The following is a 13,734-nucleotide window of genomic DNA, read 5'->3' as shown; positions in this document are numbered from 1 at the left end:
TTTTCTAAATCATTGAGGGAAGCAATCCCTTTCTATTTGTTTGAAATATATAAACTTTTTTTAAGGTTAGACTAGTGGATTCTATTAGTTGGAGGAGTTCTGATTTGCCCTAAGGGGCTCTTTCTCTCAAATTTTTAATCTTATAATATCTTTTTGGACAATTGAGAGGCCAAAATATTTTGTTTAGGATCACACAGCCTGAGTTTATGTTAGTGGTGGAACTTGATCCTTTTTTTGACTTAGAGACTAGGTCATTATGTCAGGCTGCCTCTCTAAGTTTTCTTTGGTTTTAGTTTACTTTCCTCTTGGACTCTTTATTCTATTTCCCTTTGAAGAGTTTCTGACAGATAGTAGTAATTAATTTTACTAAATTTTTAATTTTTAAAAAGATTTCAAAAAAGTTTCTTCCAAGGAATGGAAAAAGAGGTTCCATTTTCATTCAATTATAAAGCATTTATTAATGTGTACACAGATTTTGCTGCCAAATTTTGTGGGTAGACACAATTTAAGATAGAACTTTATGGAACTGCCATAAGAACTTTATGGAACTTAAAATACAATATTAAGTAAGTGTACCATAAAGTTAGTTGGCAAAAACAGAGATGAGATCCCACAGAGGGAAGGCTTTCACTGATTCAGAGATTACAGAAGATTTCAAAGGATCATGCCATCTGAGTTCTTTAAAAGATGCATACAAGTTAATCCGGTAAAAAAATTGGACATTAAGTCACTCTTAAATCTTATTTTAATGTCCTAAAATCTATCCCCATTGCTAAAAGATCCACGCCCATTATGAATGGTAATTATTGTTAGTGTTTTGGATGCTAACAGCTGTAGCATGAATATTTGTAAAAGTTAATTTTTAAAATTTAGATATGATTACGCTCTCAGATCCTTACTTTTGAGGCTGTCTTACATTTTGATGTCAACTTCTTTGAGTTATGTGGAAAATGGAGCCTTTTCTATCTTGTAGGGTTGTTGTGAGGGTCAAATGAACTATATAATATATGTGAAACACACACAGATTTTATACTCTGGTGCCTCATTGAAATATTATATTGAGTTAATGTCATGGGATATTTTATAAGTAAAATATTTTGAGTATATTTGGTAATGGAACATATATACTAAGTGGGAACACCCTTACATTTAATTTCACATTATGCTTGATAGTATTTAGACTCTAGTTTTAAGAATTTTCCTAAACTTTTATTGACCAGTTTGTTACTGAATGCTGTAATATAAATGTAAATTTTAGATTCTACAATAATTGTCCTTTGGAAGAAAGTAATCACAAGCAGTCATACTACTTTGTCAGGGAAATTGGAAGAAATTAATGTTGCCTTGCAGCCCAATTTTTCTTGTTCTGTGACCACATTTCCTTGCTTCTTAATTATCCTATTCTTTAAAAATTTTTAAATACAGAAAAACAATATTTTATAGTACAATAGGACTCCTTGTGGCAGGACAGGGGGAAATATTTGGCTAGAACCATGTCCCTGATTTCAAGTCAGAAGGCCTGGATGTAAGGTCTTGCTATCTATGTAAACTTGGGCTAGTCTGCCTCTCCTTGTCTCAATTTCCTTATTGGTAAAACGAGGAATAGACTAGGTAGCCTTAAGGAATTCTCTAGCTCTAATTTATGATGGCATAATCTCATTTGTTCTTAATGTTGATTTTTTGTTATTGTATTAGTGTAGTTTATAAAATGCATGTTAATTCAAATCCTACTAATTTGGAATTTTGTAATTATTTAAATGTAGTTTTCATGATTTTTACTGTGTTAGAAAATGTTCATGCTTGGTCTAGTAATTTTATTATGCTAACTTTCATGTTGCAGTGTGGCTGTGTAATGCTATCCTTGGAGTCTGAAAGACTTGACTTCAAAATTCTGCATCAGACTTTTAGCAAGTCATTTAATCCCCCTTATCTTCAGTTTTCTCATATGTAAAATAAGGGTTATAGTACCACCTACATCATGGGGTTGTTATGAGGTTTAAATGGGTTAACATGTTAAGGGTGTTGCATACTTTAAATCAGTTTTAAAATGCTAATTATATGCATAATTATGTATATATTGTAGGTTTATTGTGAATTTTTATGCTTCATATTTAATTCCTCATAATTTTATTTATAATGCATATATTGGTTGAATAAAAAAAGCATACCTTTATTTGCTCTACAAGTTGAAATTGTTACTAGTTTTGATAGAGAATAACCCCATATTTCTTAATCTCCATCTGTCAAAAATTAGTATTGTGTATGATCTGACATAAAAATATTTAGGCCTGTGTTTAATTACACAAAATATCTAGGGTTAAAAAACTTAGAAATGGACCTATTTCTTATTTTTGAAGTGAGTATTTTGCTTAAACTTGATAAAAATGACAGTTTGAAATGAAAATTTTATATGTATTATTCTTAGTGCCCAGTCATATTTCTTAAACCATATGAAAGTATCCAGGAATATTCATATGAAAAAATCCAGGAATTTTTAAGAGTAAAAAGAAAAGGTTGGAAGAAAAAAGTGTTCAATGAGACTTTCTCACTTAAAAGTCTAGACTTTTCTCAATCATAATTTAGTAAAATCTTTAGTAATGGTTCCAAGAAATATAAAGTAAGCAGAAAACCTTGTGAATAGTCACAATAGATGTAACAGCATCTGTATACTAGCACTCATACTGTTTAACTCTTGACAAGAACTGTTTGGAAATATTGAATTAGAAGAGCAAAGCCCTACTAGAAATAGGCATGCTGCCAGCAGCAAGGAATTCTCACCAATATAGTTAGAAAAATTACAATTATTAATATTTATATATAGATAATTTTATTGAATAGAAACTGCTCTGTTAAAATACATTGGAAAAGTAAAGATTTATTGTACGAATAAATTTTTCTTTCTCCCCCCCCCCTGAAACTCCTGAAGGCGCTACTGAATGATATAGTATAGTACAATAAAAATCTTAGCTATCTAGAATCTTTGTGGAATGGCACTTTTTGAATCGTTTGTTTTCTTATAAAGCCAAAAGATTTTCCTACTTAAGTATGGAAATTCATTTTAATTCTAACAATTTTAGAGAGAAATTTTTTCTAAAATATATTACATATGGTAGTATATAATGTATGCAGTTGTTTTTTTTATTTTGCATTATGGTTACGTGTGAATGTGTCATATCTCTCTGTAAGACCCATTATTTTGAAAGCACTGGGATCTTTATGTCTCAGTCATCATAGTGATCTACCTATATTGAGTATATAAATGTTTTCTTGAAGACTTAAGATCATCATTAGGAACACCTACGTTTTTAAAATGTATTGTGTTGTAATGCTATCAACACTTACTAAGGTGTTGTTCACCCCTAAAGTAAGTTGTCCCAGTTTACTAAATCTCTTGAGTATGACTTTTATTTAGTTGTCTGTCTTTGTATGTGCACATATGAGTATTTGTATGTATAAAAGGGTGAATTGTTCCCTTGCTATCAGTTAAGTATCACTTATAGATGCTGTCATTGAATCTGCCTCTAGCATTCTAACTTCTATCTTGAATTTTCTTCTTATCTACTACTTGCTTATATAACAGATATAGGAAAGAATATAGGCTGAGTGATTGAGGGCTTTTCCTATGAATAGCATTCCTAAACTTCAGTTGCTGTATATTATAAAACCCTATTTCTTTAATTCTTGGTTCTTGGTTATGTTGCTTTTAGATGGAATGATCGAATCTCATTCAGATGGAACCTTAAAATCATCTAGTCTAGTTGGTACTTGAATACAGTTTCTCTCTACGATATCCCTAGATAATTTATCATCTGTCCCACTTGAACACTTAAATTGATGACAAACTTACTGCTTAGCAAAATAGCCTGTTTCATTTTGCAGATGTAATTGTTAAGGAGTTTTTCCTTAATATTAATCTGAGATCTGTTTTTTTGGCTATCATTACCCAGATAAGTTTTATATAGATAGAGTATTATTGGATAATAATTGATTTTTCATAGTGATAGCTCAGAAGCTGTCAATTTGAAAGGGTTAAATCCAGTCATTTAATTTTTAAAAGCAAGTTTTCATTTATGATTAAGTGAGACAAGTTTGGGCTTTAAAAAAGGGTACCAGTTGGGTAAGAATTATTTGTAATGAATTTTGAAAAATAAGACTTTACAAATAAGGGATAGGAAAAAATGGTAGATTAAAAAAACTGCTGATCTTAAATCAGTTAGCTTTTTCTAAACTGTATATTGTATCTCCTAATTTGTCTTAAGTCCTCCCCATATCTTTTAGTATATATGAGCTAATTATATTTCTTTTTTATCAGGATATTTCAGCTCAAGAAAGCAATATATTAGGGGCGTTCTGTGATATGAATGTAAGTAGTGTGCATTTTTTATTTTAAAATTTTTGACATTTAAATCCTTTGTTAAATATGTATTAGAATTTTTAAATATTAAGATAGGCTGTGCTTTGAAGTTTTGGCTATAAAAATTTAACTTTCTAACAGTTTCAAATAATTATATATGTCTTTGTATCTCCACAGGATGTAGAAGTACCATTGCACTTGCTTCGTTATGTTTGTTTGTTTTGTGGAAAAAATGGCCTTTCCCTCATGAAGGATTGCTTTGAATATGGAACTCCTGAAACTTTACCGTTTCTGATAGCACATGCATTTATTACAGTTGTATCTAATGTGAGTATTGTACAGATTTGTTTCGGGCCTTCAGGTATTAAATGTATTTGAAAATAAGACATTTGTGACCAGAAGAAGAAATGGGTTCTTTTAAACAATTTGCACGTATGTCTCTACACAAACATAAACATAGTCATATATCTCTCCTTTTTTTATAATTTAAAAGAAAATTAACAAAGTATTACTATTAAAATTACTCTAGTACTAGTAGAATTTAACATTAGGATTGAATGTGTCTAATTTATTAGAGTTGAGTTATATTATTAAAAAATTTAAACTTCAGGATTAATCTTTACAAGAAGATCAGATTAAAAATGTTTATATTCCCTTAATGTTTTTAATTTTAATATGTTTTCTCAATTCAGTTTTTAGCTGTTGAATGTCTTGCTATATTTTGAAGTTTAATGGTGGTGACATTTTTATTTAAAAGAACAATTTTCAAAAATAATGCTGAATATATCTCCATAGATACTATTCAGAATGTAAACAATTATTTTCTACCTCATTTCACTTTTATAAAATTGTTATAAAAAATTAATAGAGTATGAAGCCTAGAATTCCAAAGAAGCAGATAAATTCCATACTCCTAAAGCAAAATCTAAAAAATTGTGTTGCCCAATTTTATGCTTATAATTGTGAAAATAGAGCAGGGTAGTAATATTGTTTTGTGGAAATACCCCAGATGTTCAGGACATTGAGACAGTCTCCCATGAAAAACAGATCATTCAAACAACAAATTAAGTGAAGTTCTCACAAAAGATTTAAATTAAATTGAGCAATTATTTATTAACCTACAATTATATAATGTAAAATGTGCTATGCACTTATGCTGTAAAGATGAAATGCTTTTAAGAAACTTTGTAAATTAATTGGTTAGATAATCGTAGTTTATATTTAATGACTGATTGACAGGAAAAATTAAAATTTAATATCTGTTTAGAAAATTAAATTCATGTATATAGGAAGTTGGAGGTAGAGGCTTCCTTAGATAATAGTTTGTCTAGAAAAGATTTGGATATTTTAGAGAACTTTAAGTTTAATATGAACCAGTTATATGATGTGGAAGCTAAAAAAAGTTGTAATTTTGGACTGTTTGAGAAGATTAAGAAGGTAATATTCCTTTGTATTCTTCTTGTACACCTTTTAAAGAGAGTATTGTGTTCAGATCTAGGGTTCCATATTTTGAGAATTTCATTGGTAAGCTAGAATACATCTAGAGTCAACTGGATGGTGACGGTTATCATATTTCTATCATATGAGAATCTGTTGAAGAAATTGGGGATGCATACCCTAGTAAAAACTCAGAAAGATAATGTGTTTTAAGTATTTGCAAGAGTTCCACGTAAAATAGTGATTAGAATTGTTCTCTCTACATTAAGAGAGAAAAACAAGGAACAGTTAGTAGAAACTACAAAGAAGCAAGGTTAGGGTTGATTTTTTAAAAATCCAAACAATTAGATCCATTCAAAAATGTGTGTCTCAAATGGTTTTTGGCTCGATGTTGACTATATTATAGGGGGATTTATTTTGAATTTGGTTTGGTCAGATTAGAGATGTAAAACTTGTTAAGGCAGCCAATATTCAATTCTGGAATTAAGATTATCAGTATTGTATTGTATTTTTATTATTTTGTTAAACATTTCTCAATTACATTTTTTAAAAACCCTAAACCTTCCATCTTGGAATCAATACTATTTATTGTTTCTAAGGCAGAAGAGTGGTAAGGGCTAGGCAATAGGGGTTAAATGACTTACCCAGTGACAGAGCTAGGACATTTGAATCTTAAGGGCAGATTTGAATCTAAGACCTGTCTCTAGGCTTGGCTCCCTAGTCACTGAGCCACCCCGCCTCACCCTCTCAATTACATTTTAGTCTGGTTTATGTTGGAGGGGGCAATCTACTTTGACACCTGATTTTGGATGGTTATTAAGAACCCTTTCATCTCTTAATTTGTGGTTTTATGGAAACTGTAATATACATTGTTATAAAAGTTCACATTAGTCCATGTACATAATGAAATATCAGTCAATAAATCAGTAACATTTTTTAAGTACTTGGTATGTGCCAGGTTCTATGCTAAGGGTTAAGGATACAGAAAGGGGCAAAAGACAAACCCTGCCTTCAAGGAGCTTACAATTTAATGGGGATGACCAGAAGCAAACAAATATATGCAAAAGCAAGGCCTATACAGAACAGGTAGGAAATAATTAACAGAAGGCACTGAAAATAAGAAGTGTTAGGCAAAGCTTCCTATGGTAGGTAAGATTTTAGTTGTAACTTAAAGGAAGCCACAGAGGTCAGTAATCTGAGCGGAGGAAGTAGATCATTCCAGGCATAGAGGACAGCTAGAGAAAATATTGGAACTGAGATATGACTTGCCTACTTCTTTTATTAGCCAGGAGACCAGTGTCACTGGATTAAATAATATGTGTAGGGGGTATTTAGGTATAAGAAGACTGGAAAGGTTGTAGAAGGGGGCTAGGTTTTAAAGGGCTTTGAATGCCAAAGAAAATATTTTGTATTTGATTCTGGAGGCAATAGGGAGCCACTGAAGGAAAATCACTTTAGTGGCTTAAATGGAAGATCAATTGGAATGGGGCGAGATTTGAGGTAGGCAGATCCACCATTATGCTATTGCAATAATCCACATATCAGGTAATGAGGATCTATAGTAGAGTAATAGCATTGACAGTAGATTAAATGTGAGAGAGTGAGGACTCTAAGATGACTTCTAGTTTCAAGCCTGAAGGATTATAAAGATGATGAGAGAAGAAGGAAGGGAGGTGGGGAGAGAGGGAGAGAGAGAGAGAGAAAAGAGGGAGAGGGAGGTATGTCATATAGGCAGGAAGAAAAGAGAAAAGGGCTGTCTCCTGAAATCCTTGAGAGAAGAGAGTATCAAGGAAGAAAGAAGAATCAAGAGTCAGAGGTGGCAGAAAAGTCATTGAGAATAAGGACTGAGAAAACACTACTGGAGTTGGCAACTAAAGTTATTAGTAACTTTGGAGAGTGCAGTTTCATTGGAATGATAAGGTCAGAAACCAGATTGTAAGAGGTTGGGAAGAGTGTGAGGAGAGAATAGGGAGGCACCTATTTTAAATGACATTTTCAAGGAGTTTAACTACAAAGGGCAGAAGAGATATAGGATAGGGGAAACATGGAAATGTCTGTAGGCAATGACAAATGAGCCACTAGAAAAGGGAGAGATTGAAGGGGAGTGGGTGTGACAGGATATTTTGTTGGAAGAGCTGGAATGGAAAGGGATCACTTGAAGGAGTAGGAGGGTTAGCTTCAGTAAGGAGTAAGGGCACTTCATCATGTGAGACAAGAGTGAAGGAGGAGAAAGTGGCAGAAAGCATTTGAGTGATTGAAGATAAAGAAGAGAGATGAGGGAATTCACAGTGAATGGCCTCTGTTTTTTTCTGTAAAATATGAGGCAAAATTCTCAGCTGAGAAGAGAGTGCAGGGAGGAGGAGCCATGGGATGGTTGAGTAGGGCTGAAAAGATTTACCATGACTCTGTTTCATCTAAATTACATTTTAACTATTCCTGGATCTTAGGATCTTATCCTGACCTCTCCTATCTCCCTGTCTTTGAACTCCTCTCCCCTTCCCTAGTCCTCTGCTAGATTACCACAATTACTGCTTTCAATATCTTTTCCTATTGAAATCCTTCTCCTCTTTTAAAGACCCCTGTAGGTGTCACTTTATACAATAAACCTTCCTTCATACTCCTAAATAAGCCATCAAGTCAAATGTGTAAGAGAGGTAAAGAACTTTGTTAACCTTAAGTGTTTAAAAAAAGCAGTTATCATAACTATTCTTCTAAGTGATTTATGCTCTTTTCATTTTTTTATATCAGCATTTTTGTGTATGGCTGAGGTAGGGTTTAGGAGTAGGTTATGGGAAGAGTGAGTAGGTTGAGGTACTGCCGAATATTTAGGATATTTGAAGGAAGAATAAATATGTATGTTGAAGGTCTGTAAATACAAGGGCAGGAGTTGGGAGGAGAGAAATATTACAAGCCATTCTCTAATTCAATTTTATCCTTTTAATTCTTAGTTCTTTTGTCACTGCAAGAAAGCTGTTATAAATATTATAATTTATTATTATGTATTTTAAAATATTTGGTACACATAGATTCTTTTCCTTTGATCTCTTTGGAGTTATAGATTTAGTAGTGACTGTAGCTGGGTAAAAGTGAAGATAAAGTTTAGTAATTTTTCAAGGAAGAATTCCATTTTGCTTTGCAGAATAGCTGGACCTATTCACAGTTGTACTAACAAGTACATCATTGTGACTATTTCCCCACAGTCCTGTAACATATGTGATTTTTCTTTTTTGCCAGTTTTGCTAAACTGATATGAAATAGAAGGAATCTCACATTTCCTTAATTTGCATTTCCCTAGTTATTTGGAGCATTTTTTTTATATGGCCATTGATTGATAACTTGGATTTCTTACTCAAAATTAGTAATAATAATAATTAGCAAATTAGAAATAAGGTTTAAGAAGCACTTTATAAATAATATTATTTTATCCCCTCAACAAATTTAGGAGATAGATATTATTATTCTCATTTTTCCCATTAGCAAAATGAAAGAGAACTTTAGTGACTTGTCCAAGATTAAATAGCTAATAAGTGCATGGGGTAGTATTTGAATTTCCAGTTTCCTAATTCTAGTTTCAGTACTTTTATCTACTTCACCTCCTAACTACCTGTGTCTTTTTACATCTTTTGATCATTCACCAACTGGGGAATATAATGTACCTTTCAAAATGTTTTGTTTTTTATGTAGGGTTTATTAAAAACAAAACTTTAGTGTAACTTTTCATTGAATATTAAAACAAACAATTTCTGCCTTGACCTTTTGAGATTTAGAATCTTTAAATGACTCAGAAATCTATCTGTCCCACCCCATTCTATCTCCTCACTGACACAAATAACTTCCTGTTAGGAATAATCAAACTTGACATCCTGGGAATATCTCTAATTCAACATTTAAAACACAGTGCATTTATCTTTATTCCTAAAGCCATCTCTCTTCTTAAGAAGCTTTCTTTATTTCCATTGCAGATACCACCATTCTTGAAAGCTTCCAAGTTTGTATCCTTATTTTTATCCTTGACTTTTCACTCTCCCTCACTGCACATTTACAATCAGTTCAAGTTACCTAATCATGATATTTCTATCTGCATAACATCTCTCACATCTAACACTGCTTCCTACTCAGGTCAGCATTTAAGGCATCTTTCTTTCTCTCACTCACTTATTTTACTGCTGTGAGACTCATATAGAAATGAAGCCACTAAACTAGATAAGGCCGCCCATAGGCCTCCTCTTTGACTATTGCATTGGCCTTGTAATTAATTGGTTTACCTCATTCATATCTTTGCATATTCTAATCCATTTTCCTCATAGTTGACAAAGTAACTTTCCATAAGTGCAGATATAATCCTTTTATTCTTCTGTATAATAAACTCCAGTTGTTCTCTATTTCCTCTAGTATAAAATATAACCTTCTTTGACTTGTAAAACAGTGTAGTGCTTATTGACTTGACTGTAATACAGAATTCATTACTTTTCAGCTTTATCATATATTTTTTCCTTGTTTTGTACTCTAAATTTTCTTTAATTCTTGTACATGACACTCTCTTCAATTTCTTTGTCTTTATATTGGTTATTCCCCCATTCCTGAAAGATTCCTCATCTTTTTCTCATAGCAATGTTTTCTTCCTTAAAGATGCAACTCTAGTATCAAGTTCAACATAAAGCTTTTCTACCACCATTCCTCCCCATTGTTAGTTCCCTCCCTCTCTATCTACCTTGTATTTGAAAATACCTTTTATTTATTCTGTAAATAATAAATATATATGTCTTCTTCCTCCCCTATATCTCCTCATTGAAATTTTTGAGAGTAGACATTATTTCATACTTGGTCTCTAGCACCCAGCTCAAAATCTGGCACATAATATGTGCTTAAAGTTAATAATAATAATAATAATAATAATAATAATAATAATAAAAATAATAACAACAACAACAACAAAGTACTTAAAGTGTGTTTTTATAGTTAACCATATTTTCAGTCAATATGCTTTAATTTTCTTATATTTTCGATATATAAAATAGACCAAAGACACAATTTCATTATTAAATTCCACTACTCTATCACTAGGAACTAATACTTAGTTTACCAAAATAAAGACCTATTTTTTGCCCATATCTAATTGGGAACTGTTAGCCCAGAGTGTTTCTGAACACAAGAATTCCATCATGATCATTATCCAAGCAACAGTAGTCAGGAATCACTTTCTATCCCACTCTTACCCTTCAAACCTTCCAAAAAGAAAAGAAAAAAATGAGAAAGATATAACTATAAGCTTCCTTGAATACCTTTGCAATTAAAAAAAAAAGTCAGGATTTGTATATAATTAACTATTTTCTACCTGTGTCTGCTCTAGATTATTCTTTTGACTATGTGCCTTTTCCTTAATCATAAAAGGAGTATGACGTGTGAATCCATGTACTTTGTATGCTTTGCGAAGTCTTTTTATGGAAAATTAGCAACTTTGTAAATTATCTGTGAAAGTTTCTCCATAAACTTTCATCTTGGATTTTTTTTTTTATGTTTAAAAATTTGAACAAAAGGAAGTAACAAGTCCTCCTCTGTACTTATAAAGCAGCCACCTTAATTTATGCCTCTCCACATCTTGCTAAATTATTTCAATAGTTTACTAATAATTGGTTTACTTCCTTCCAGGTTTTTATCCTATTAGTCCATCTTATATATTGCTGCTAAAGGGACTTTGCTGATTCATGGATCTGACCCTGTTACTTTCCCATTCATTTAGCTCTACTGTCTTTGTATTTTTTCTAGGATAAAATATAAACTCCTCTTTATCCTTTAAGCCCTTTCACAACCTGGCCCTAGACTATCTTTCAAGCCTCATTGGACATTAAACCTCCCTCCCCTATTTTATGATCCATTCAGACTAACCTTTCTCTTCATCAAAACAACATTCCATTTCATGTCTCTGCACCTTTGAACTGGTTTAAATATAAACTCATTTGTTTGACTTTTAAAGCACTGTGCCACTTGGACCAAACTTGTCTTTCTAGCCTCATTATACATTGCCTACCTTTCTACTCCCTATAGTTTAGCCAAACTAAACTTATCCCTTTTCCTCATATGTCAATTCATCTCCATTTCTTTGTTTTTACATTGACTATCCTATGTTCCCGAAACGTATTCCCTTCTTACTGTTACCACATACAGTCCTTTCCTTTTTAAAGAAACATCAAGCAATGTCTTCTCTATAAAGCCTTTTCTAATACCTCTGTTAATGCCTTCCTTCCCAAACTGTCTTGCATTTAATTTTTATATTTTAGTTTATTTTATATTTATGCTATAATTCTATACCTATTTCTTGTTTCCCCCATCAGATTATAAACTCTTGTATGAGTAGGAGTTGTTTCATTTTTTGTATTTTTATCCCTACCACCTAACACAGTGCCTTGTTAATTGATTGATAGTGTAATAACTTGGTGTCAAAAATTCAAACCTGGGCTGTACTACTCATAAACCATATTCTTTGCGAAGTGTTGTTTTTTTTTTTGAGGGGAGGGATAACTCAATGAATCAATTTCTTCATTAGTAAAAAGGGGGAACATAATAAATCATTCATGTCACAGGGTTATTATAAAGATCAAAGAAAAGAATATATAGGAAATTAATTTTAAATTTGTGAACATGAAAATCTATTTAAATGTTTATCTATCAAACAACTGTTTGATTTATAGGTATTTTATGTTCATTAGAACATATTTGATATTAATCAAACTATTAATGGATCTGAAAATGACATATTTTTATAGACCCATGTAGTTACAATTATATAAATAGTTGGACACAAAATATCTTTTATTGGCATAGATCTAGATATTAATAACTCACTTAGTACTTTTACAAAGTCTTCATTTTAGCTATATCTACTGTCTTTGTATTTAAGACCTAAATTTTTAGTCTTATTGTTCATCGAAATTGCTTTTTGACCATAGCAATGCCAGTCATGAACTTAGTTTTTGTTTTTTTCCCCCCCTTAGCAGTGCATATTTATGGAAGGTAATAATTTCTTTGGTCATATAGCACCATAGTTTTGTCCGTGAAATTAAAAATATGAAATGACAGTCTTTTGGCCCCTTCCTGCTTTATAGTGACAGTGGCACAATGGTAGAAAAGAGAAAGGTTTGCTAGCAGTTATTAAGCTTTTATTCAGTCTTTAAGCTTTAATTTGGTTATTGATACTTTGTGAATGAGATCCCTGTTTAGTGACCAAGTGAGGAAACTGCTGATGAGTAGATTCATATCAATCTTGACTTTGTAATTCTTAACTGAAATTAGAATGAAGTGGCAGCTAAATTTCAAGTAATCTCTTTATCATACTATTTATACTTTGGCCATCATCCTTTTCATCTCTCCTTTTCCATCGCAATCATGATTCTTCTGGATCTGATAGATGAGCTTTTTCTTTGTCAGACTTAGATACTACTTCCTGGCCCTTTGAATACATGTCACTAAGCTTCTAACACATGGGTCTACTTACCCTTCACACACCCATCCCCCCAAAGCTTTCTTTTCTGTTTTTCCTTTAATCATTAAAATGTAAGCTCTTTGAGGGCAGGGATTATCTTGTTTATATTTTTATCCCTAGTGCATAGCATATACTTACAGCTTAATAAAGTTTTCTTTGTCATAAAGGATAGGTACTACTTAGAGAGAAAATGAATTGGTGGAATTTGCTTTACTATTTGTCCAAAAGCAATGATAGATATTTAATAGGATCTTTGGTCATCTCATTTTGCAGTATTCATGTTAAAGATTTGTTAACAGAACACTATGAAAATAATTACAGTGTATGTATCAATATCAGTTGCAGATGGTGAAGAGGTAGAGAAATTCTATGAAGATCTGATTAATTAACTTCAAATTAAGTCAACATAATGCTTTGATACTTGGTGACTTCAAGGCAAAGGTGGGAAGAGGTGAGGATGATG

At 32.0% G+C, this 13,734-nt stretch overlaps 1 protein-coding gene across 1 annotated transcript in view; it reads left to right on the top strand.

The window, feature by feature from the left end:
• Positions 1 to 13,734, top strand: part of USP34 (ubiquitin specific peptidase 34) — a 362,663-nt gene that overhangs the window by 101,667 nt on the left and 247,262 nt on the right. The window contains exons 4-5 of the mRNA XM_044659479.1: positions 4,313 to 4,363; positions 4,532 to 4,681. Coding sequence (XP_044515414.1) covers positions 4,313 to 4,363; positions 4,532 to 4,681 — 201 coding nt within the window. The remainder of the gene's footprint in view (positions 1 to 4,312; positions 4,364 to 4,531; positions 4,682 to 13,734) is intronic.

This window comes from Gracilinanus agilis, chromosome 2 (assembly GCF_016433145.1).
Source record: "Gracilinanus agilis isolate LMUSP501 chromosome 2, AgileGrace, whole genome shotgun sequence".
In the NCBI taxonomy this organism is placed as follows: domain Eukaryota; kingdom Metazoa; phylum Chordata; class Mammalia; order Didelphimorphia; family Didelphidae; genus Gracilinanus; species Gracilinanus agilis.
The sequence above is the reverse complement of the archived record's forward strand: the minus strand, read 5'-3'. Positions and strand labels throughout refer to the sequence as shown.